The sequence below is a fragment of the Gavia stellata genome, chromosome 13 (assembly GCF_030936135.1).
Source record: "Gavia stellata isolate bGavSte3 chromosome 13, bGavSte3.hap2, whole genome shotgun sequence".
NCBI lineage: Eukaryota > Metazoa > Chordata > Aves > Gaviiformes > Gaviidae > Gavia > Gavia stellata.
The window spans coordinates 4782847-4808293 of NC_082606.1; the positions used below are offsets into that span (position 1 = coordinate 4782847).

General features: G+C 41.2%; 2 protein-coding genes across 11 annotated transcripts; one reads left to right on the top strand and one right to left on the bottom strand.

Moving 5' to 3' along the window:
• The first annotated feature begins 2543 nt into the window (after positions 1 to 2543).
• Positions 2544 to 10866, top strand: SKIC8 (SKI8 subunit of superkiller complex). 4 transcript variants are annotated; one of them, XM_059823854.1, is made up of 11 exons: positions 2544 to 2726; positions 3513 to 3613; positions 3706 to 3733; positions 4089 to 4194; positions 5083 to 5255; positions 6367 to 6515; positions 6872 to 6965; positions 7663 to 7756; positions 8390 to 8482; positions 9139 to 9217; positions 10587 to 10866. In XM_059823854.1, exons 2-11 carry the CDS (start codon positions 3602 to 3604, stop codon positions 10674 to 10676), a joined length of 918 nt encoding a protein of 305 aa, XP_059679837.1. In that variant the 5' UTR covers positions 2544 to 2726; positions 3513 to 3601; the 3' UTR covers positions 10677 to 10866. The 4 variants fall into 4 exon arrangements, with proteins under 4 accessions (XP_059679837.1, XP_059679838.1, XP_059679836.1 ...); XM_059823855.1 differs by lacking the exon at positions 2544 to 2726 and adding an exon at positions 2785 to 2928 and having other exon boundaries at positions 3518 to 3613; XM_059823853.1 differs by lacking the exon at positions 2544 to 2726 and adding an exon at positions 3295 to 3328.
• Positions 10867 to 11239: 373 nt separating this feature from the next.
• Positions 11240 to 17528, bottom strand: DNAJA4 (DnaJ heat shock protein family (Hsp40) member A4). Of its 7 annotated transcripts, none has more exons than XM_059823889.1 (7): positions 17492 to 17528; positions 15472 to 15652; positions 14441 to 14545; positions 13411 to 13638; positions 13101 to 13331; positions 12471 to 12571; positions 11240 to 12379 (listed from the first exon to the last, which is right to left on the bottom strand). In XM_059823889.1, exons 1-7 carry the CDS (start codon positions 17525 to 17527, stop codon positions 12161 to 12163), a joined length of 1101 nt encoding a protein of 366 aa, XP_059679872.1. In that variant the 5' UTR covers position 17528; the 3' UTR covers positions 11240 to 12160. The 7 variants fall into 7 exon arrangements, with proteins under 7 accessions (XP_059679872.1, XP_059679871.1, XP_059679875.1 ...); XM_059823888.1 differs by having other exon boundaries at positions 17396 to 17528; XM_059823892.1 differs by lacking the exon at positions 17492 to 17528 and adding an exon at positions 15908 to 15926.
• Between the last annotated feature and the right edge of the window lie 7919 nt (positions 17529 to 25447).

Consider the following 25447-nt stretch of genomic DNA (forward strand, 5'->3'; position numbering starts at 1 on the left):
GTGTGGTGCCATCACCTGGAACATGCAGTGCCTTTACAAGGGATGTTGTGAAAAATAAGACAAGCGATTGGTTTAAAGCAAAGCCTTGATTTGGACCTCTGTGAACTTCAGGGAAGTTTATACTTGACTCCACATCCCAGTTTAGCTGCTTGGGACCACCAAAGACAAACCTATCAGTGAAAAAGCATATGAAGTTGCAAGAAAAGGGAAGAAAGGGGACTGCAGCTGAAAAAGGTATAACAAATAAATAAGTGAGCAGAGGAAAACAAACAAAAGCTGAAAGTTTACCAAATCTGCATGCAAGCAACTGGACTCATTTCAAAAGTGGAACTGTAGACTGTATTGGGATCTGATTTTCTGCGGCTCTTGCCTTTGCCTCAGCTCCCCTGGTGCTAATGCACTACAATGCTGATGGGTGCATTACACATGCTTATACACTGTCTTTCAAGAAAAAGGTGTATGTAGTGTATGTAACTGTCTTCCCGGAACTTGATGGAGGGGACAGATATCTGAAATGAATGAGCAAACAGCACAAATGCCATTCCGATTCACTCTCAGGAACACAGTCCCTTAATGGTTTCCTAGAGGCATATCAGGCAACAGCAGAGGATTCTTTGCTCCTGCCACAACTGTTCAGAGTCCCCAGACCCAGAAGGACATGGACTGATTAATGTTTCATTGTGAATGCCAACCCATTGCTACTGGAAAGAGGTGGAGATTATCTTGATGCTGCTGCCCCACAACGGGCAGATGGTATAAATCTGCACGCAGACTCCAGGCTCTGTGAGAAGTCACCCTTTTGCTTCTGCAGCACCTGTGGGTTTCTGTGACTGATCCTACACTGAACCCTAAGATGGAAAATCAAACCCAAAATTGATGGATCAGCCCTGAAAGGGACCTATAATTGAATCCAGCCCTTTGCAGGCACAGTTACGTTACACAGTCCCTTTCCTAAATGACAAGGTCGTTCCATCTTGATAACCACAAGAATACATATTCATGTATTACCCACTTTGGCACGCACCACACGTAACTTCAAATACCATTATCATTTTCCTCAAAACCACCAGTAAATGAATTATTTAGTGTGGAGGAGGGAGAGGAGTTGACATGTCTGACAACATTTGAATGCTGTAGTGTTCATGTACCTGCAGAGCTGAAGCTGCCAGTTAATTATCTAGCCTTACTGTTTTATGGAGGTTCATGAGTCTTCAAGACCTTAATAAATCAAGGCTTACTTGACATTCATCTTCTGTGAAGATGAATGGGCAGGTGCTGGGCAGGTGTTGAACTGTGAATACTGATCTGAATTGTGATTGCAATAGCTGGCCACAATGGCACTCAGCCTATTATTTCTGAAACCAAGTGTTTTGTTCTCAGATTGTTCTCTGCAACTGAGCTTTGGGCTGGGAAGCGCGTTATGCAATGCTTATATGGCACCTCAAAGTCTTGACCTAATTAACTTCTGTGTGTTAGCACAGTATCAGGGTGATCATAACATTTTTAAATGCATCAGGTTTTTCCCTTGTAACTGTTTAAAAATCTGGCATTTAACCACATACACACTCATAAAGTATTATTCTGACTAGGGTTGAAATATCCATATAGATACAAAGCCTGCTAGTGCTCCAGCACAAGGACAAACGTCTAGAAACATGCTCTCAGTCACCATTCCAAGGAGGCAGTTTACCTATAAATCAAACATGTGGCACGCTTTGCTTCAGATTATCCTCTTGATGCACCAAAGCGGTATCTAATCAGCTTTCACTCTAACAAATACAGATTTGTGGTATAAGTGGTGTAGGAAATAACCCACAAAATCTCACTCTGCACTCGCAGGAGAACAGTAACAATCTTTTCCCATGAAGGTCTAAGGTATTCCGTGTACAAAGTAAATACTAGCGTGTGGAAGAACTTTGCATGATGTGAAAACTTTGTCTGTCAAGGATTATATTACAGTACTACAGTACTCTCTACAGAATTGCAAAACCAAATCCTGATCATTTGAACATAAGGTGAAAGTATTACATCTTAAGTACAAATTTAAATGGAAGAATGCTTGGGAGAATCCTGGTAAGAAACAGAGTAATTTCTCTTACTTTTGGAAAACGCTTACCACTGCCTCATTACTAAGAAGGAAATGATAATTCCTGAAATTCAATGTGTTAAAGCAGTATGCCTTAAAATCCTCTCAAAGCTCAATCTAACTAATGAGAGAACTAAGGATCCTGTAATTATATGTAAGAGTTTTACCCAGATTTTCATTCTTGACTGCAGAACTGTGTTGACACATTCAGAATTCCTGTTGTGGTTGTTACTTTGCTTACTTAGACAAGTTCTATTCATCTCAAAGAGCTTTGTGTACACATAAAGACTGATTAAAAGCTGTGAAAGGCCGCTGATCCTTTGTCCTCAGTTTTAAGCCTCAGGGAATCTGATTTATTCTCCTGAACTTTAATTCTGACATTTTTTCCACTTCTAACTCGAGCAGAGGCAGCAACTTGAAAAAAAAAAATCAGCTTCCAAAAAAGCCATACCTTTTTTTTTTTTCCTGAAACAGATGATTAGTGGGGAAACTTCCTCTCCCTCCAGTGACGTTAAAGAAGCCTTCTGTGCTGTGGTTAGAGAAACGGGCAGCACTGCTGGACTTTCACTGCAGCTCCAGGGTGCTGGCAGCCAGCTGTTGGTGAAGGGGCCCGCCGTTCTTAAACCAGCCGGCAGCCCGGGTAAGCAGGAATTTTGTGCCCAGCCTGCCCTGCCTGGCTGACGTTCCTCCCCCACGGCTTTGCCCAAAGGCAGCCAGCTGCAATTTTCAGTCAGGAACGTCCATCACTGCTGAGGCGGCGGACGTGAACGCGCTCCTCAGTCCTTCGCGTTTTCCACAGACGACACGAAGGGTGTTACTGTGATTTACGCCATACCCCAAAGGTGCCGACTGCTTCTGAACAGCGGCAGCGGCTGGCCCCTGGGGGTTAACCCCGCTGCCTTCGCCCCCGCGGCACACCGGCGGCTCGGAGGGCACTGCCGAGGGAGGGCGGCGGGCGGCTGTTCCCGCCGGCGGGCTCTGGCAGCCGGGGACGCGCGAGCCGAGCGCGGGCGGCCGCCGCGGCGGTTGGGACCGTTAGGGCGAAGGGAGCCCGCTTGGCCACAGGGCGGCAGTAGAGAGCGCGAGGCGGGAGCCCTCTCTATTGTCGCGGCGGAGAGAAGGGCTTTGGGGAGCGGCACTCTTGCCGCGCTCTCGGTGGTAGAAGACGTCTTCACAGTGCGACGGCGGCTGTGGCGGGGACGGGGTGGCGGCGGGCGGAGAGCTCTGTGGCTGCACAGCACGGTACCGCACCGCACCGCACCGCACCGCACCGCGAGGGAGGGCGGAGGCGGCCGCGGGCCGAGGGGAGGCCGCGGCGGCGGTGCTGGGCCCCTGCGTGGCGGGCGCGTCTGGGAGCGGAGGGTGACAAAAAGGCGGGGTTTCCCTCAGGCCTTACTCCTCTGCCTGCCGGGTTTTCTCCTTCCAGAGCAGTGTTTCTGAGGCAGAGTCTTATTGCTGAGCCTAATGGGGTTTCTCCTTCCAGAGCATTCCTGGTAAGGTTGCTTCCCTACAGACATGACCACACAGGTAAATAAAGCCACAGCGTTAATTACACTAATTGCTAGCTTGATATTTTTTTAGGCTGCTCATGCATAATATTAATTATTTTTTCTTTCTAGTACGGTATTCTCTTCAAGCAAGAGCAAGGTGAGAAAACGCTAACATGTATTAAATAATATTGGTCTTCTTGGATGATGTAAAATTGATAATGGCAGATATACCTGTGAGATGACCTGGATTCTGTTTTTGTTAAGTATAAATCTGGATAACTCAAAAATAGCTACGCTGTATTTGCAACAGCAACCTTGGTGAACAAAGTACATCATATGTTTTGAAACAATGCAAACAGGGACAAGGCTACCAGAGCACTGATAGACCTGAAGAGCAGGGGGTCTATTGCCAACATTACAATCAGCAATTTTAGCATTACCAGAACTAGTAGTTGTCTTCCATCAAAAGAAACTACTTAATTTTTAATTTCTGTGCTTATATTCTCTTTTAGCTCACGATGATGCCATTTGGTCAGTTGCTTGGGGAAAAAATAAAAAAGATGGTTCTGAAACAGTGATCTCTGGTTCTTTGGATGATCTAGTGAAGGTCTGGAAGTGGTAAGTGAAGTGCTCTGTATTAACCAGTTTTAAGCCTTGGAAGTAGTCAGTATGGAGATACAGCAGTCTTGAATTCCCCTATCTGTATGGATGTTAGAAGTTACATCAGGGAAGGGGTAGCCTGGCACAGAGAACTGTTCTCTTAAGCAAGCTCTTCACCATTGGTGTGTGCTTTCTCTTGGAGTGGTAGCATTCTGATGTGCTTTAATTTTCAAAGAACACAAACCGTTCTGAAGACGCATATCAAATTCTACGTGTTGTCTGCCAGAGAATAGTACAACTTGATGTATTTCTAAACCAAAGAATTAGAAATGCAGGTTTTTATGAGACAATGCTTTGGGAGCATGTGTACTGTGAAATGAATATTGGGAATAGAGTAAAAAAGGAAATGACATCTTCCTTTTTTATTAAAAAAAAAAAAAATCCTCATACAAGTGACACTGAAGTGTGGTTTTGCAAAGAAATTGTTTTATCTCTTAGCCAAAGCAGTATTATGTGCTTCACTGTAATGACACGAGTAGCTCTGTTGTGGTGATTATAAAAATGTTGGTCATTGCGTTTCATGCTTTGCTGACAGATTAACGGTCTGCTGTGTAAGTACCCATGTATTGACGTGTAAGGGACATGTCAGTGGGACTACTTACAAACTTAAGATGAAGTACATGCCTTGCAGAAATATGGTAAACGATTGATTTGTAGGTTCTTTCCCTTAAGTAGAGAGAGCAATTTGTAGCTGTCTTCACGTTTTGTGGGGGAAGTTCGATTCCCCTTCTGGTGAACAAAATGGAGAAATGTGGGTTATCTTGTTTGTTTGTTTTGTCTGAGGTTGGAGATCAGTTAAGTACCCCAGCTATTCATAACTAGGCTTTTCTTTCCCTTGAACAAAAGGAACGATGAAAAACTGGATCTACAATGGACTTTGGAGGGTCATCAACTGGGTGTGGTATCTGTGGATATCAGCCACACAGGCTCCATTGCTGCATCCAGCTCCCTAGATGCCCATATTCGCCTTTGGGATTTAGAAACTGGCAAACAAATCAAGTCAATAGATGCTGGTCCTGGTAAGATATCAGTGTTAAGCTGTCTGCGTAAGAGGTGTACTTACTGTAGATAGTAAATACTGTACAGTATATAAGTAGGGTATATGAGATGACTGGGGTGTTTTTGTTTGTGTTTTTTTTTTTTAAATCTTTCTTTTGCAAAAATCTTCGTGATTTTATGGACTCAACATAAAGTAGTATCAGACAATTTTACATTTATTTTTCTCACTACTTATGCTTTCTCAGATACATTTAGATAACGCTTTTTGCTAGATGCATAAAGCGGAATGGAAACCAGCTTGATCTTACAGATGTATTGATAAAAGGATATTTCAAAAAATAATTCAAATGCTTATTCAAATTGATGTACAAAGAGAGGCTGAACTTTCTTCGTAAGCACTGCACTGTATTTGAGCCGTATATGTGATGCTTATTTATACAGTACATCCGATCCTGAGTGAGCAAGTCAAAACACAGTAAAGCTTAAGTCTGGATCAATGTTACGTCCTCCAAGTTGGAATTCAGGGCCTAAGATCTCATTCTAAGTATTTCATTGGTCCACTGGTAATCCCTAATATAAGAACGATCTTGCAGTGTTTTAGGTAATTAATATTAAGCTCATAGAAAAAACCTGTGAATTACATTGTGCCAGATAAATACATTGTACTGCTATAAGAAGGTATGTTTTTTTTTTAAAATTCATTGCAAGGAATGTTGGTTTATGTTACATTCGTTTATCTGCGTTTCTCCTGCATCTTCTGTGCTTTGCTAGATACTAGTGTTGCTTTCTTTTACTAGTTTAATATCTTTTGGTATCAGGAGAAAAGTAAAAATGTAGAATTAACTCATGCAGTCTTAAATTCTAAATTTATTGTTACAGGGGGGTCTAATAAGCTCAAGGTCTTAGTAGAAAATGTAATCTTTCACTAAATGGAAATAAACGGCTCAAGCTATGCTCCATTAATTACATAGAAGGAAGTTAGCTTTCATGAGCTTGTACAGTCTTCTTAAGAGTATGTAGTAAGAGTAGTTAGGGGGTTGAACGTCTAAATAAATGCATACAGAACTGACATTGTTGAATAAGAACTAGAAACAAGTTTTCAGCTAACTGATTTTTTTCTTTTTAATACAGTCGATGCCTGGTCCCTGGCTTTTTCACCTGATTCCCAGTACCTTGCAACAGGAAGTCATGTGGGAAAAGTAAATATTTTTGGTGTTGAAACCGGAAAGAAAGAATATTCTTTGGACACCAGAGGGAAATTCATCCTTAGCATTGCATATGTAAGAAGCACGATTGATAATTTCTTATGTGAAATTGCTGTTGCTGTAATATGTTGTAAATCAGGTTATTTTTGTTTCCATCTATCGGCTTATCGCTACGTAATACTAAATGACAGCCATACTTTGATAGTTCCAAATATAAACTGTCTGACATTCCCTCCCTGCGTATATGGAAAATATACTTTGATCTTTCTTATACACGTATTGTGAATAAGTCAGTTGAAGTCTTCAGGATTTTGGAGCCCAGGTATCTTGCGTAGATCATATTTGTGAAAAGTTGCCAAGAAAATATCAGGGAGGTACAGAGCATAAGTGTATATAGTTGTTAAATGCCTACTTTTTGTGTTTTATTACAGAGTCCAGATGGAAAATACTTAGCCAGTGGAGCGATAGATGGCATTATCAACATTTTTGATATTGCAACTGGAAAACTTCTGCATACGCTAGAAGGTAATAGTTTGTGTGTTTGCAGTACCCAAGTTCTGGCTTCTTTCCTCAACAAAATTAAAGGATGTAACACAAGTCAGAATAAGATACAACAGCCATGGCATAAATGAGTTGATGTTTCTGTCCATTAGACAGTATTTAGTTACTTATTTTGCTGTAACTTAAACCACTTGAACTGTTAGAGGCAAACTGTAAACTCAGGCTTGCATCATAAACGCCCATCTCCAAAGATACACTCAGTAATGCTTAACTAAATTCTGAAATTGCAGTTCTGTCTTGTATTGCAGTGCAGTACAAGGGAATGAAGCTAAGCTAAATGTGTGCTGCCATGCGTATGGTTTTTCTTTTTGCTGTGGTATCAGTTTTACAGCAATTTATTCCTGTTTTAAATAACCGAACATTTTATGTTGTAGAAGACAACATGCATTTTTCTAGCAGATAAATGAGCGTTTAATGTCCATGCAGTTTCAAGATACTTTTGTGTTGCAGTGGACATGCCTTAACATTCGAAGTTCAGAATTACTGTCAGTTTCCATCTTATGTTGTGCAAAGAAGCCTGTAGAGGCATAGAAAGAAACACTCCTCAGAGGTTGCTTTCTTTTAACGGGGAATGCTGTTCTGGTGTAGCTGCTTAAACACTGTCATTAAGAGTAAGAGGAATGAATCGCTACATTCTAAGCCATATATAACTGAATTTCAGGTCATGCGATGCCTATTCGTTCACTGACATTTTCTCCAGATTCTCAGTTACTTGTAACTGCTTCAGATGACGGCTATATCAAAATCTACGATGTGTAAGTTGTTATTTTGCAAGACATGCTAACAGGAAAGTAACTATTCAGGGAGGCTGATACTGTAAAAAAAAAAAAAAAATCAAACCCTCTGCTCTCTATAATTCCCTTCAGCTTTTGGTGACTTCTTTATGTAATAAATAAATAGGTGGATGACAGCGATAACTTGAAAACAAGTTACTTTACTCATATTTGCCCTGTAGGCAACAGGTTAATTGTTTTGTGTATCTGTCCCGTGTGTTTGTGTTTACCCATCTTAAATATCTGTTCTGTACCCAAGAAATTATATTTATGACCTATTTCTGTTGCATTGTGCAAAAACTTGAAGACCCTGGTGAGGAAAAGGCACTGCTTCAGTCATCCTCAATCCCCTAAACCTGCATTACTTTGCTGCCTTCATGGTGAAACTGTTTTGTCCACCAATGTATATTCTTAGTGACTTCTTTGTATGTTAACTGTTTGAAATGGAAAAACAGAATCTGTTGTAACACCAGTTCAGCTTGGATGAACAAATGTCCAGAAGTCACCTTCCATGACCTTGCATTGAACCATTCCTGACTGCACTAGCTAGAGTATATTCCTTTGCTTTTTCCTTGGAATTCACAAACCAAATGTTAAAATTTGTTCTTTCCACAGGCAACATGCAAATTTGGCTGGCACATTAAGTGGTCATGGATCCTGGGTATTAAACGTAGCATTTTGTCCTGATGATACCCATTTTGTTTCCAGGTATTGAGGATTTTTAATTTGTTTATGCTTACTGAAAAAAAAAAAAAAAAATTCTATTTATAAAGGGAGAGGGATCATAAAAAAGGAGTGTGTACAAATTGCAATGGAATCTATAATGGAATAGCATACGTTACAATTAAAGACTCAAGCCAATCTGTGATGTGATACCAGTTGTTGTGAATAGTATTTTATAGTGTAAGTCATGCCACTGCAGTGTAGTTCCTTACAAGTGAAGACCATCTAAACCTCAGAGAAGGGCAATTTGATTCTAAATAGCTGAAAAATTGCCGTTGAATTAAAAAGTACCACCTAATGTAGTAGTACATTAATCTATTTTGAAATTTAGTCTTAAAACAGCTCAGGCAGTTGGGGACCAAGTATATGTAACAGGAGTTTCTTTATCCAAAGAACTTGCTTCTAAGAATTTTCTGGCTAAAATGGGAGTCTTCATTTTCATGTTGCAGATATTGAAACAGTATATGTATTTTAAAGGTAACTGGAACCTGGCGGAAGATGCACTCCTTTTGTTTCTTCATCCCTGTACTTAATGGGTGAAAGAGGGTTTCTTAGTCTACCATATGAGATCTTTCAAGCTTTGCACTAAACTATAGTTAATCTATTAATTTAAACATTGATAGATACTATTTTTCTTTCAGTTCATCTGATAAAAGCGTAAAAGTTTGGCATGCTGGAACGAGAAACTGTGTTCACACTTTCTTTGACCACCAAGATCAGGTATGTCTGCTACTGTTTTACCTAGGTCACTGCATTCACAGGAGAACTTCAGTTGTGCACATTTGTGCTTCAAGTTGGTGCTATAGCGTCGGGACTTTAGCTTGCTATAATGAAATCTTACACGTTGTTCGTAATTATTTGGCACTTAATATTGAACTAGTGTTCCAAGTGTATAGGTTGATCTCTTCCAAGTAATTAATTTTTTCAGGTCTAAATAAAGGCAATCCTGAGTGGCCAGAAGGATTCTTTCCCGACTGTGTTTTGTATCTTTGTCCATGGTCTTACTTATTTCTATCACTTACAGTGTGTGCCTGTGTAAGTGGGGACAATACTTATTTAAAAGGATGGAATGACCTAAAAAGATGCTTGAAAACAGCCTTGAACCCTTTTTTTTTTTACTTCTGAATGATAGCTACCCTTGAGGGAAGTTGGGTATCTACCAAGTTACTCTTTTTCCAAATGTTAGGTGTTAAATAGAACAAGGCTATTTTTTAATGGCTTATAGAGGAAGACTTAACAAAGGAAATTCTTTCAGATTTTATTTGGGCTCTTTCTTCCATAGTACTTTTTTGCTGGTAACATTCTTCTCAGTTATCTACAGCTATGGGGGTTTTGGTATTGAAATACCAAGCAGAATTGGGTTTCCAGTGTTGTTTTAGCTGCTGTCTATAACATTGTAAGTTTGTGGAAGGCAGAGATGTATCAGCTCTTTCGAAGGCTGGTTTTCAGGTATTAATGCAAAATGGTGTACGAGATTCCCCAAAACATGCTGTTGTCAATACAGCCATTTTGCAATCCCATGCTCAGGTACTGGGTGGCCTTCACTTTTCCTGATCTCATCCTGATGATGGAGATGGGGATCGCTTATGAGTTTGTGTAACTGTCCTAAGTTTAAGTCAGAGGACTGACCTGATTTTTTTCTAAGTTTCACCCTGGTAAGTAAATGGCTCTCTTAATTAGCCCAAGGATGTATTGGATCACAATGTCCTGATGTGTCAGTCTGCATGAAAAATACTTCCTTTCTTGCTTGCCTGAAAGCACTGTAAAATGCTCTTGTCAGAAAGGAAGACAGGATAGGTAACAGTGAAAATGTGAGGCTTGATTTATGCAAACTGGGCAAATACTGCTCAGCCTTTTTTCAAGTAATCTTAGATTGTGTAATCCATTGTCAGTGTAAGAACTTGTCAGGCTACTAGATGGCAGTGTCTTTCTCTGGTTCATCAACCTCATCTGCTGTTAAAGCAGGAGCCATAATTGGACCAGCTCTAGTGAGGTGATCTTTAATCCTCCCTTGTCTGCTTGTAGTAGTCAATAAAGGCTTTTTTTTCTTAGTCTGCTGTTGATAACATTGTGTATGTTCTAATTGCAGGTTTGGGGAGTGAAGTACAATGAAAGCGGGTCTAAAATTGTATCTGTGGGAGATGACCAAGAAATTCACATTTATGACTGTCCAGTTTAAATGTTTTGACTCAAACCCTTTGGTTAACTCTTGTGGCAGTTTTCAGGAATACTACTCTTCCTGTGTCATTTTTTTAATATGATAAAAGCATTTTAGTAACGCCAATCTGCAAAATGAGTTATGTTTGTATGTGATTTTGTTTAGCATAAGAGAAAGCTTTACTTTTTTTAAAAATAAAAGCTACAGATGCAAGTAACATGTGTCTAATGCTTGGAACAATGTATTTTTGGAAATACATAGTCATGGATGAAGTAACTGCTCAGTTAATCTCCCCTGCCTTTATACATAAATAGACTGGAGCTGAAAGTGTTGACCAAGGCTAGCAGCAGCTTATTTTAGGAAGAGGGAAAGCGACTGAGGCTCTGTGTTGTAGGCACTGGAAATCATAGCCTGTGCTCATCTTGACATTGTCCCCACAAGTGCAGTAGGGTCACTTGAGTTGAACACCTATTCCAGCAATTGTATGGTGACATGTAACTCCTTCTTTCATGGTGATTTAATTTCACTAAAGAGTGCTAATTGTTTCCAACCCTGACTTAATACAAGCTCTACTAGAAAACGGGTAAAAGAAAAAAAGCTTTAATACAATCATTCTACAATGGTATCTTGTCATGGTATAAAACAGCAGCTCTATATCCAACACATGTGGCTTTGGTTTAATTCATCTTAGTTAAGGCTCAAGTACACAATGCCTAGGAATAAGTAAAAACCGTTTCCAGGGAAGGCTGAAATACAGAGCTTGAGCTTCTGAAAGATCAGAATTTTATTTAGAAGTATTTGCTGGTATGTTAATTGGAAGTATGAGGAATATGCTCTATACACATTAGAAGGACACCTTATAACCCTCAGTTACACTTACACAGAACTAAGCAGCTGAAGGAATGCTACTCCAATAGAGCAGCAGCACGCAGGGAAGAGTGTTATTATGCAAGGAGTGAGGCATGCACAAAAGGCTTTTGAAATACAAAATGAGACAGGTACAAGTGTTGCAACTAACACAAAGTTGAACATGGAGAACAATCTAGACTAGGTGATAGAGGAGCCTGAGCTGAGAGGAACTTATTTAAATAAAGGGGTTCTAGACTGGCTTTGAAAGTACAAGAGAAACATGATAAAATGTGAAGATGTTATTTCTGCTATCTTTATTCTATGAAATTAATTTTCCAGTATGAAAGTATTTACATAAGACACTCCACTTAGCCTCTATCAATACTGCCAAAGTCTTATATAAATAGCATAGGTGAAATAAATTGAGAAACTTCACAGCAAAGGAAACATGTATACCAACTCAGTTTGTTCTCAGCTGTGTGCAATTTGTTTTTATATATAAAGACTACAAGAACACAATATAAATTAGTTACAAAAAGGTGATACTGACAGCGCAGCAACTCAATTTGCTGAACACAAAACCCACAAGCAGTGGCTATTACAGCCATGCAGTTTTCATTGTGAAAATTTACATTTTAGATGACATCCACCTTGCTTTAAGATGTCTGACATTGTACTCCTGTTCTTGGACCCTCCTCATCTTCTTCATATGCTTCTCCCCCACTGTTACGGTAGGTTTGCTCACTTGGATCAAAGTCTTCAAGGTCTACCTGATCCATCTCGTCTGTAATCATAACATCTTCTCGTGGAGGGAGCAGAGCTTCCAGCAGACACAGTTTCTCCCTTGGGAGCCAGTAGCGCTCTGGGAACTGGACCTACAATTTTATTTTTTTTAAATAAAATGAATAGTTACTCCTGATGCTAACACAGGTATCTTTGCTACAGAAAAGCAAGCAGTCAACTTACCAAAAATTGTATAATTAAGCTGCCTTTGTCCATTGGAGATTTGTAGATAGGCATCCCTTCATTGTAGATACACTTCAGGTCACCATGTTTTATCACTTCACCTACACAGAGACAAGAACTGTAGGTAAGCTTACGTGACAGACATTTCATAACCATGAAAAGCAGGGTTATACACAAGCAGTGTTCCTACAGCATCTGAGGGAGACCACTAAGCAACTCATGGAAAAGGCTGCAGACTGAAAAGGACTAAAGCCAAGCTATACAGAAGTAAGGCTATTTAGGCTATTTCCTCTACTCTTAAGACAATCAGCTTCTCTTCGCACAGCTTTCAGGCTGAGTTAACAAATAATCTAGTAGAGTTTAAGTTTCTGGCTTCTTGAATATTCTCCTGGCTATCCACTAACTAAGGCTGAAGTTTATTAAGCATTTGACAGCTTTAGCTGTAATTCTGCATGTAATGTTTTAGAAGAAGTGACAAGAACGACAACCAACTAAACTAAAAGACTGGAAGTGTACTTTGAATCTGTTGCATCAACTGGTTAAAAACAAAACCAACCCCCCAAAGCCCCCAGTCCAGGCACAATGAAACAGGCAAGCACTTTATATAGCATCAGAACTCTTAAGACCTACCTGGCCTAGATGATATGACAAGAACTCTGTTATCCAGAGTTTCAATGGTCTTTCTGAAACCACATAAAGCCTCTGAGAGTTGAATTCTCATTTTTGTAATTAAGTCATGCCCTCGCCTCTGAAAGACACTGTGATCCTTTTGATCAAGCACAATTATAACATCACCAGGCTCCAGATCAGGCTCCTGGTCACCTTCTCCATGAAATACTATCTTCTGACCATCTTTCATACCTGGAGAGAAGAAACCCATTTATTCTCTGCAGAACTATAGACTATGATTAGGGGGACAGAACAAATACACAGTTCTTACCTTTATCAACATGAACTTCTATGATCTTTTTCTCTCTTACAACCTTACAGCCATTGCAGTTGTCACACCTGTCCTTCGGATTTATTCTTTCACCTTGGCCTTTGCATTCTGGACACACAGTTTGGATTTGTTGTACCATGCCAGGTCCAATCTGCTGAACTAGAACTTGCATTCCTCTTCCTTTACACACAGGGCACTTTTCTATTGCTCCTCTCTTCCCACCATAACCTTTGACAGAAAAGTTAAATCTGATCTCAGTCTCAAAAAAAAGTTATTCTACAGTAGTCAGGCTGGAACTCATTGACTTTGAGAGCACATTTAGGGCAACTTAACTTCAGTAAGGGATTTCCAATGTAACTGGAATTTAGTTTCCATCACAAAACATGCCCCACAAGTTAGACGTTTCTACAAGCAAAAGTCAGTCAAGTTTTCTATGCACAGCTTTTTATTAGCCTCTGCCCCACCTCCCAATATTGGTTTTCAGGCAACTATCAGCATACCGACTTCAAGACCTAGACATTCCATCAATACTTTGGAAAGAATCTGCTTGTGAAGTATTTAATAGAGTACTAGGATACAAGACCTCATTGATATTTACCTCAAAGAAGACCAGTCATTATGGGTACTTAATAGCTGTAGAACAAGTTGACTAATACAAGCTAGACTTCTTCCCACAGCAATTAAAAAAAAAGTTTAACGAAACAGCCATTTATTAAAGTTCTGGATTAAGATACTTTTAATTTAGGTACCCTGAACTAAAATTCGCAGTGAGTTTAAGTCTGCCATTAGAACAATAACTTCATAGCACTATGTTTAAGAGACCCTTATCCTTGGATAAGCATAAAAAAAAGAACTAAATACCCTGGCAGACTTTTTGGGGGAAAAAACAAAAAAGAGAGAGAAAAAAAATCAAAATAACCCCCCCACACTTTATTCCCAGCACCCCCACTGTTCTTTAAAAAAACCCAATGAACAGAAAACCCAAAAGCCTATCCTAAGAGGGGTCTGAAACCACTACTTGATTTTTTACCTTCACACTTTCCACAAATCACATTCTTTTGCAGTGCCAGTTTCCTTGTAATACCATTATATAAGTCTTCAAGAGATACACCTAACTGGTGCACAACATTTTTGCCTTTAAAAAAAAAACCAAGAAAGAAAGATTAATTCTGGTTCAGCTGTCATATGGACAAATGTTTATTTAAAGGCTTCTATACTTGTTCATACATGCACAGTCTCACTGAAGAAATGTAAAGTTCATTCCAAACTTTGAATACAACTCAGCCCCCTCAAAAGCATGTGCAGTTCCATCAGCTTCCACTGAGCTGCACCCACTTATGTCAGAACATAAAGTTTAGCTGTAATTAAGCAAAGCATCATTAAAACCACCCTATCCCTGCTCCTACCCCTAATTTTGTAAGCTTAACCGAAACAGCAAGATGCAAGGACACTACCAGCTTCAGATCTAGTCAATTTAGAGATTGCTATTATGCCTACCTATAAATTTCCATGCCACTTCACAGCGTAATTTCAAAGATTTTACATCAAGTTACTACTTGCTCCTTCAACAGCCACCAGGCATGGAAAAAGACAGAAATCATACTGTGCTTCTGGCAGCACTCTGTACTCAGTTTCACATAATTTCTCCCAAATATTGTCATGAGTTTTAACATTACTTAAGTTGATGGTGTCCTTTGAAGCAAGCTGCCCAAAGCATATGAGCAAGTGAGGCACACATCTGGAAAAAAGTAACTTAAAACAGGTCTAATTCAATGGCTCTAACCTACCAACGCTTCCCCCTCCCCTACAGATTACCCACACCCACTTTAACAAAAAATAAACAGAACTCATGAGAAAGATTGCTATGGCTACGTCACGTTATCTACTTTATAAGAATCTTAATGCTAGAGTAACTAAAAAGAACCACAGTTTACTTGATCTATTGTTGCAACGAGTAATATCCACACTATGTGCACTTAGCAGAACAGCAGTACCGTAGCACAGGTCTTTTATGCCTAAGTGCATGGTTAGAGTTTCTAGAACTTGTTTAGAACTGTGTACCTCTTCTCTCTCTATTCATTCGGCCTCCACCACCAAAGAACATGTCAAAGATGTCCATGGGTGAAGAGAAGCTGCCGCCACTCAGGCCTCCTTCTTTAATAGCCTGCTCCCCACCCTGGTCATAGAGGTCCCTTTTCTTTGGGTCCGACAGAACTTCATATGCCTGGGATATGAGTTTAAACTAAAAAGAAAAAAGAAGCTCTGAACAACTATGACCAAGAGGAAAAGTAACCCTCTCATACGCAACTCCATCTTCAGACTGAGCCACTACAGCACTCTCTTATAGCATTTGTCTTTTTCCAAAGGGAAACTCCCTAAACAAATGCGTAATAGACTATAATAGTACACTTTTTTGTCCAGGAAAACCACCCCTTTTCTCCATCTCCCCCCTCCTCCCATGTTACAAGTGGGCTTAATTCAGTCATATCCAACTTACAAGCGTATGCACACTACACTTTGATGATTGGGGCAGTTGCAACCATTATGCACCTCTAACAAATCCATTTCGAAAGGGATATACGATACTATCCCCCAAGTGTTGGAGGTCCCCAGATGCTCAATGGCCGCAGCAGTGCCAGTCATTCTAGAGCTACACAGGGATCCTTCATGCCTGCTGAGCTGCTACATCCAGCTAGAACTAAACAGACATTTAAGTGACCAGACACTGGTGTTGCTTACTCATCACAAACAGAAGGATTTAGACACAAATCAAAACATACATTGTATCAAAAATATTAAGGGATTTTTTAAAATAGTTACCAAAAGTTTCCTATTACTAAGATGACCAAGACAGTTTTTAAACACTATTTGCTATTACTGAAAAGACTACTTCCATTTTAAACATGATTTACTTATGACCAGGTAAAGTGGTACAAGTAAAAAAGCAGGCCAAAAATAAAAGCAGAAGAGGAAGAGGTTACCTTTGACTATGTTACTATTTAACTAGCTTGAGTTTTGTAAATTAGTGTACTAGGTACACAAATATGGAGCTTCTGTTCTTATGTTAAGGCATTACCAGACCAGCCTTTAGGTAAATAATTCTATCATCCAGGTTTTCCATAGTTCTCCAACTGTGGTGCTCACTTTTCCTCCTAGGCAACACGTGGAGTTGAGCGGGTCTCTGCTAATTGCATGTAAAATGTTTTGTTGTAAACAGTCCACCCATGTGCAGCCCAGCGATTTCCTCGGGATAGTTACCTTGTACATCTGCACTAGCATTTCCTCTGAAGAAAACTCATCCTGGTCAGGAAGACAAATCCATCCAGCGCAACCCCAGCACGCACAGTAGTGCTGGCAGCTGGATCCACCACTGGCCTTTGCAACACTGACACAGCACGACGGCCATTAGGACACTAGAAATCCTTTCAGCTTTGCCGGTTTTAACCAGCACCTCTGCAAGAATGAGCTCCCATTGGCAAATACGGGGAGAGCGGTAGGAACCGCGTCCAAGAGGAGGAACTAAGGCATCCCCCCCTGCCACAGCTGGGCCATCAGGCCTGCCGCCAGCTTCAGATGTCTTTTACAGACTTGGAAGACCGGGAGCCTTCATTTCGTCGCACTGTGCCGCAGGAAGGGCGTTATGTCGGTCCTCTGAGCAAAGCAGCATTTTAAAGTGAAGCTACGGGCGCGCTTCCCACCTTTGTACGTGAACACCGACCGGCACCTGCCCGACCCGCGGCTCCGCGCCAGCCCCCGCGCTCTCCCGGCGGAGTCGCCCGCCCTGAGGCCCGGCGGCGCCTGCGGGAAGCCCGGCCGGGGCGGGCAGGGCCCGGGCTCGGCCCCGGCCCCCCGCAGCTCCGCGCCGGAGGGCCCGGCCCTGCCCAGCGCAGGCGGGCGCCGCAGGTGCCGCCGGGAGCGCTGCCGCCTCACGGCGGGCGGGCGGCCCCCCCAGCCCCGGTCCGGCCCCCGGCCAGCCCCGGCGTACCCGCTCGCCCTCGCTGGGGTTCTTGTCGGGGTGGTACTTCAGCGCCAGCTTGCGATAGGCGCGCTTGATCTCCTCAGAGGAGGCATTGGGCTTCACCTGCAGGATGTCGTAGTACTCCGTCTCCTTCACCATGGTGCCCTGCGGGAGGACGCGCCTTGTCACACCGCGCTGCCCCCTCCGCGCCGCCGCCCAGGACGCGCCCCAGAACAGGCCCGGCACCCCGCGGAGGCCCGGCGGGCCGCACTCACCACCACGGCCGCGCCGCTCCTACCGCCCGATCGCCGATCGCCGTCGCCCCGCCTCTTCCGCGGGTTTTATATGGGCACCGGCCGAATCTTCTGGAATGACGCCGCCCTACGTCACGGCCCTGGAACGGTCTAGAATTCCCGCGCGTGACGTCACCGCCGATACGTGCAGGGGGAGGAGCCTTTTCCCGCCCGCCAGCGCGCGCCGCCTCAGGAGCCTGTGGGCGGCGGTGTGGGGCGCGGAGGCGCCGCGCCGCGCTGCGGCGGCCCGGCCCGGTGAAGGCTGAGGCGCGGCGGGGAGGTGTCTCCCCGCCCTCCTCCTGAGGGGGGAGGCTCCCGGGGGGCGGCTGCTCTCCGTCAGGTATCGGGGGTTTTGGCGGCCGAAGTGTAATTTTACGGCAGCCTTCCTAATTGGTGGCGGTTTTCCCTCCTTTCTCTCCCGTACCCCGCGTTGGTTCCCAGCTGGCCTCGGAAGAGCCTGACGAACGTCCTCGTACGAACTTCCCCGCCTCTGGGAAGGGCGACCGCGCTGCGCGTTGGAAGCTGTTAGCTAAAGGACTGGATTTCTGGCGCCTGGTTCCTCAGTGTTCCGGGCGTTTGTAAATGAGCTGAGCTCATGGCGGGCCCCTGCTCCGCTCGTGGGTTACTCGCCCGTTCCTCACGCCAGGCTGCGGGGAGCGGGCGAGGAGGCCGGGTTGGTGTTCATCTTCCTCCAGGCAACCAAAGGTCTCCAATCAATTATTTACCGCTGGGGTGAAAGGAGATAACTGGTGCTGGTGTGGGAGATGGGTGAAAGTGAATTTTCGTAGAAGACGACAAATCAATGCTGAAAATCACAAATACAGAAGAGCTGTAGGAACTAAGATTCTTTTCAAACTCGAGATAAGTAGAAATGCTTACAAGCTGTTCTTTTTGTTCCAGGAAACAGTTCTTTATTCCTGGAAACAGTTCTATAAAACAAGAACATCTCCTGTGGTTAAAACCCAAAGGCTGCAGCACTCTCTCAAGCTCAGTACAGGTAAAAAGTTAAGATGACCGTGAAGAAAAGAACCCTGTTGCATTGTCTAACAGTGGAAAACAGAAAAAGGAAAGGAAAAAAGGCAGTGTGGGTTTTGAATTAAAATTTTGTATGGTTTAAAGCCCTAATGACATTATAATGAACTTTTTACTGTATTTCAGGTAAATACTGAATACAGAAGACTGAATTAATGCAATCTGTTCTTTGTGTACTCCCGCTTATATTAAGTATGTAGGCTTACTAAAGGAGAGGGAGCTAACCTACAGGAAAAAACCACAAAATACTAATGAGAGGAACAGTTCAAAAACACAAGAAAGAAAGCAGTGTTGTTAACTACTTTTTTCTCTAAGCATAATTATCAGCAGCTGAAGATGTAAATCCATGTTTTGGAATTGTGAAATTATTCTGACAAGTAAATACAGAAATAATTTTTCAAAATAACTATAGTATGTTCTTCTGCAAACTTGTAGGCTGAGAACTATATATCGCTTTTTTAAGGGAAAAAAAACGGTTTATTCTACTAATGGTCTTCACTTTAAAGATAAATTAGCTGTAATCCTATAGTCCTGAAGATAATATTCCTGTTTAAGAAGAAATTCGAAATTTGTTAATAGCTTTGCAGTAGCTGAATGCTTCAGCAGATGAGAGGCTTTCGAAACACATAATGAATATCACTGAGAATTGAATTTCAAAGATCAATTTGCAGTATGTTGTAAAGAGACAGTATATAATTCCTGTCAGTAGAAACCCTCATGTAGGTATATGTAGATATCGGTAAATACAATACGAACTCAGACTTGTGGGCGGTTCCTGACTAGTAACAGTTGTTACTAGTAGTAACAGCCAAAAACTTCGCTGGTATGGATCTTTGCTTAAAAGGATTGAGCCTCCTGCGTTATTTACTTTCCTTTCATTTTATTAGAGAGAGCTATCAGGTTATATTTACTTTAATGTTAAGTATTTGTTTTTGCCAACTTTGGTTTCAGTTGGTACAACCGAACTCCTTACTTATTCAAAGAATTAGTGGGAAGAGTAGTAAGGGCTGGTGTTTTGGATTAGAAAAATAAGGTATCAGTCCATCGGTCTTCTTTGCATCATCATCTGCATCTCCTGCATCGCTCTAGTCTGAGAACTGCAGTCATCCTGATTGATACCTGAGGGGAATACAATACTTCTCTAGCTTTCTGAAGCAAAACATTTCCTATTTATCAGTACTGTATTTATGGAACAGAGTTGGAATCCTCAGCAGCTGATTCTACTCAACTTACTTGTCATAATCAGTAATAAATGCCATACAGGCTTTAGACACGCAGACATATTTCTCAGCGATTACAGTGGTGGTTCCTTTACTCAACCAACCTGGTGAACAAGTGTGTATATGTTCAATTCTGTTTCTTTTGCTACACACCTTGCCTCCTGAAATCTCTGGTTGTTCCTAACCAGCTGTTGCTTACCCATTCCTCAGATGAACAGCTGATCTCTTCTACTGTTCTTTCCCTTCCTTTCCCTTCTGTTGCGTATAATATTATCGATCACCTTGTCACTTTTTACTTGCACAGTATCAAATTGGCTTGTAGGTGCAAACAGGAAAACAAGCAGAGAATTTCCATTCTCTGCAAGTAGGCAAGCTGCGACTGGGAGTGGGGAATAATAGCTTCTATTGCCCATTTCATTTAACCACCAGAGGACTCTGCCTTCTGTTCTGAAATAGGTAATTCCCACTATTAGCACAAAACAAGAGTCAAAACACTGCCTCCCACCTGGCCTTGGGAGCATACAGCATCTCTATATGCTACAAGAATTACGCACTTATCTTTTAATCTCTGCTATATGAAATACTCATAGAATCTCCTTGTTGCGTTTCCGTCTTTTATCTGGCCATATTGCCGTTTCTCATGACTTGTGCCTTCTAAACTGTGAAGCTGTTGTTGGAAGCAGCATCCCGGAGACACAGGTAAGAGTACGATCTGCTGAACTGCAGCTGCAGTTTCTTGCAGCACCCTTGATTTTTGTAAAGAAGTTCCAAGAATAACTTTCGTTATGAGCACCTGAAAAAAAAAAATCACGAATCTGAGGGCTTGAGACTTGTGTCTGTTTTCAGTCACGCTAAATTTGTATAAAGAGCTTCAGTAGTCCCTCAGGAGGGTGAAACAGGATCACAGTAGACTTTCCTTGGTGTTGAGCTGGATTCTTTCAGCATCCAAACCTGAACAGGTATCACAGTTTCTACAAAACTGTTAGGAAAACACCCTTTAAATAGTATTTTCAACCTATGATTTTTAGTCTTACTTAAAATATACTTTAAAAAGGCTATTTCAAATATAACAGTTTAATGTTACGGACCTTTAATGGTGCTGGAACTTTTTCCCCATAATTAATGTCTGAAAAGGATGTTTTGTACAGAAACAAGCTCTTAGGAAAATCTTTTTGCCTGTGATGGAAAGTGAAAGATCTGTATCTGCAAGAAAGTTTAAATGATGGCATTTGTTTTGAGCTATTTTAGGGCAGTATATAGAGAGTGACTAGCATCTTTAGAGTATTTTTCTGAGGCATATTTTTCATTAAAATGTGCAACAATCTGTAGTAATTTTAATTGCTAGTAATACAGAAGGAGTAAGAAAAGTTTTCATAGCACAATTTTGATGGGTTAAAGGCTGGGCATCTCTAAGTAGTTTGGGCCTGTAGGAAATTTGACTGCAAATACGATGGGATAAACGAACGCCTATAGGTAAATGTGAAAATGCAAGCTACTTACGTTAAGTCTAAAACAATCTTTTCCTCAGAAAGAAGCAGCAAAATTGTTTCTAGAAGTGCCTGTCCTCAGACCAACTGTTGTTTTGAACTGATGGGATGTTCTGCCTCTCTCCAGCTGCTCAGGAACAGCTGGCTCCTTCTCCAGATGTGCATTTGCACCTCCTTTTTTTTTTTTTTCCTTCTCTTTCTTAATTAGTGCAAACTGGTAGTTACAGGAAAATCTGAGATGCTTTTGTTATTGGCACTCAGACTCCAGAAGCTTTGCACAAACTAATCTGTGTTTTTCTCTGCATTGTTGTGGAACAATTCCCTAGAAAGCGGAATGCATGGTTCAGAAAAGCAAAACGAAATTCCTGTTGCTGTGGCATGGTCAATGAGAGAAAACATTTTTAAGGAGAAATTGCTACTGCAAATTTTGTGAAATATTAGTACATGAAGCTGGTTATGCTTGTGGATAGCAAGGTGTTTTGTGGGATAAAGTGCTTCACCTGATACATGTACATGAGATACTCTTGTTTTTGCCTAGAGATGCTGGTTTGAGCATGCATAAATTCTCTTCAGTTCTGCAAGTATGGGGAGACACAGCTAGGGTTAAAAGTTGTCCTTTTTCTCATCTGAATTCCTGCATTAGAAATGAATTGGTATAAAAAGTATAGGTGAGTTTAAAAAGTTTTTCAGTATGGAATCTGCCCTCAGCATCTTCTCCTTGGCCCACGCTAGCATAAATTTGTTGATCTTTAAGGTGTGTGTTGAGACTCATTTATTTCCTAAGTCTTAATGGAGGCTTAGCCACAGTAATGTTTGAAGACATGTTTGGATTTAGAATTTTGCTTAAACCCTGAAACCTACTCTCATTTAAGAATACCTATGGAGTTGATCATGTTTTTATTTTAGCTAAAATGGGTTAAAGGCCAAAATTAAATCTTTAGTTTTATGAGAAACTGGGAAAAAAAAAAATGTCTGAATGTGTTGCATGTGAAAGCTGTATATAATCACATTAAATGCAGTTAACAGCTATTCAGGAGCATAGCAGGCAGAGGGCTGCAATTAGTAGCAGGTTGAAAAACTGCCAGGCTTTAAGAGGACTGATTTGAAAAAATGAAAAAAAGATTAGAAGTGGTGCCATTTTTGTAATTAATGTAACAAAACCTTTGAAATAGAAACTGTAAAGGTTATTAGATGTTTTGTGGGTGGGTGGTGTGGGGTGAGGTTTTTTGTTTAGTTTTAGACTCAGTGCTGGAAGTCTGGAATAACAATAGGACTACGAGTTCAACATCATGCTTATACCAAAAAGCATTGTTTTACACTAAGATGTTTGTTACCAGTTACATGATTAAAAAAAAAAAGGGGGCCAGTCACCCAGAGTTGTTTTGCTACATGAATCAACAACCTGCTTAAACTAATTGGGATGAACAGCAAGGAGCATCCAGAATTCGTATATACCTCCATTCATTTTAAATAAATACAAGTTTTGTCATGAAACATAAACATTCTTGCCTTAGGAGTAAAGAAGTGGGAGAGTACACAGCTATGGGCAGTTTCATGTTGCCATAGTGGCATTGTGAATGAAACCTGAAACATCCTGTCCCAAACATGGAGGGGTGCCATACACTCCACCCATGCTGAGGCTAATTTGTGCATTGCGGTTCTGTTGGTTACTGACCTTGGTAACAACATCGCTTTGTTTTGGCTTCTGTAATATTTCTGTTTGGAATCTTCTGACAGTGCAAGTTTGTAGTGACAGTGTTTTCAACTCTCGAAGTATCAGTCACTAATTCCTGAAAGATCCCAATCATAATTGTAGAGCAAAGGATGTGAACAGTACGTGAGCTTTATTTACCTCTTAATTTCCTTCATAGCTTTGTGAACTTGTCAATGTCCAGAAATCTTAACCTGTAGCTGGAAAAAGCAGCCCATACCACTACAAAAATTCAGTCTGAGTCTAGTGCAGCCTTGTGCAAGTTGCATGCAGGTAGATAAAGGCATAAAAGAAAAGAACCATAGCATCATGTAAACTGCAGCATGTAAAAATCATTTTAAGGTGAAGATCATTCCTTACTGAACTCTACATAAGTTGCCAGTCTCATTTGTTAGGATTTATTACCTGAAACTTGAAGAGTACCTAGAAATGTTGTACTAGAACTACAAAGGCACATTCCATGTAGAACTATTTCTTACAGCGTGATGTTCATAAGCCTTTTGTTAAAATGACAGGACTGTTTGTAGCTGACAATTGCAGGAAACTTACAGTTTAGCAAAATCATGTGAGTGCTCTATTACAGTCAAACAATACGCAGTGCAAAAGCAGCTCTTCTCCACCAGTCCCCCCGGATGAATTCCCCTTGCTTCGCAGCCTGGCTGCCCTGCAGCCGCTTCTGTTACTAGGGGAGTGGTTTAGCATTGGGGAATCCTTGATTGCCTCAAAATAATTTTCCAACCCTTCGTTAGTTTAAGGAAGGTTATGTGAAAAACAAAACAAAAAAAATGCTTTCTGAACACAGTATGTATAAAAGAGATGTATATTTGAGGTTTTCTGTTTATTCGCTGAAAGTACAAGTTTTAGAGAATTAACAGCCATTTTCCTTCCGTGAGACCAGCCTGTTGCCTAGCCACTCAACTCCCAAGATGCAACCCAAGCAAGGTAATTAGTGGTCATCAACTGGATTCCTTCATATAATGTAGCATGTAAAACATTATAGATGACCAGAAGAAGAAAAAAACAACGAGATTTCTTGCAGCAGAGTTTAATCCTGTTTTTTCTTTATGGTATTTCTGCAAGCTAGTTGTAAGCCCATGGAAGATACCTAGCAGCTTTCTGCAAAGAATCATTGGAACAAAGTGGGAATTTGAAGAATTACCCTGAAATGAAGGAACTAAATCAATCCTGACAAAAATGAATTTTCACTGCATAACATGACACATATTTACCATTGAAATATCCCCTGTACTGTGTTCAGATATTGTCAGAGCAAGTTTCTGGTGTGAGACTAGGTCCCTTAGAATCGCACTGCAAAGTTTTCTTTCTCTTCCTTTCATTTCAAATTGCGTTATCTACAATTAGGCATTTGGATATGGTGCAAGATAGTCTGGAATAAAATTCACATCTTCCTAGAAAGGTAGATGTTTACTAGCCTTACATTTTCCTAATCACTATGGCTGTCTTTGTACCACTAAATAAAACATTCTAGATCATGTTCTCTGGCTCTGAAGGCAAATGGCATGGCACAGCTTGCATCCCTCTCCTACTCCTCCAGACAGGGTAGTCATTGTCTCCTAGTAAGAGCCCCTGGCCTGGCTTATGGCCCTGGCCCCTTGACTGGTATAAGGAAATGATGGTTTGCACAGACCAAAACCATGCCAGGGAAGGTGCTCACAGTGGGTGGCTTGAGCTGTTCCCTGGATCTTTTTTGTTTACTAGTACAGAAGTAGGCTAAGTAGCTAAACTAGACTTTCTTACATCCTGTTTAGTAGTGTAGAAACTTCCACAGTATACGATAGGCCTGATTTGGTGAAGTTGATGAAGTGCTGGTGTAGTTGTGATGCTGGAGGAGGTACTTGGCTGCTGCAGTACTGGGTTTTGTAGGTATAATTGACCTGCAGGCATTTCCTAATGTAACTGAGCTGCGTTTTCTTTAAGAAAATCACTGAATGTTCTTTTTTGAAACTAGAGTTAATAAAACTAGAATTGCTTCAACTTCGGTGAACGAGTTTGTTGGAGATCTCGGCGAAAGAAAAGATTTGCATCTTAAAGCATTGTAGACTCATTAAAATTCTTCTCATGGATAATTAAAGAAAACTGAATTAAAAGGAAAGTTTAACAGTAAGCAGCTCACAGGCACTGCGACATTTCAAGCATGTTAAAATCAGAAAGAAATAGCTTTTGTAGCTGTAGTCTCCTCCTCTTGTATTACGTGTTGGTTTTTTTAACAAATAACCAGTTACTGTTGGTTTCTTCAGTTGTCTAAGTAGCTTATTTATGCCTGACCCGCACAGTCCTTCAGCATATTTGTGACCAGCTTTAGAGGGTTTGTCAGC

Bases quoted from the DNA above. Each gene is read 5' to 3' on its own strand.
- SKIC8 (XM_059823854.1), top strand. The intron at 3,734-4,088 runs GTGAGAAAACGC...ATTCTCTTTTAG, and splicing joins TCTCTTCAAGCAAGAGCAAG to CTCACGATGATGCCATTTGG. The intron at 9,218-10,586 runs GTATGTCTGCTA...TTCTAATTGCAG, and splicing joins TCTTTGACCACCAAGATCAG to GTTTGGGGAGTGAAGTACAA.
- DNAJA4 (XM_059823888.1), bottom strand. From the start codon at position 17,527: ATGGTGAAGGAGACGGAGTACTACGACATCCTGCAGGTGAAGCCCAAT. The intron at 13,332-13,410 runs GTAAGAACTGTG...TCTTCTCTCCAG, and splicing joins AGAAGTTCATGTTGATAAAG to GTATGAAAGATGGTCAGAAG. The intron at 12,572-13,100 runs GTAGGTCTTAAG...GTCTCTGTGTAG, and splicing joins TGTCATATCATCTAGGCCAG to GTGAAGTGATAAAACATGGT.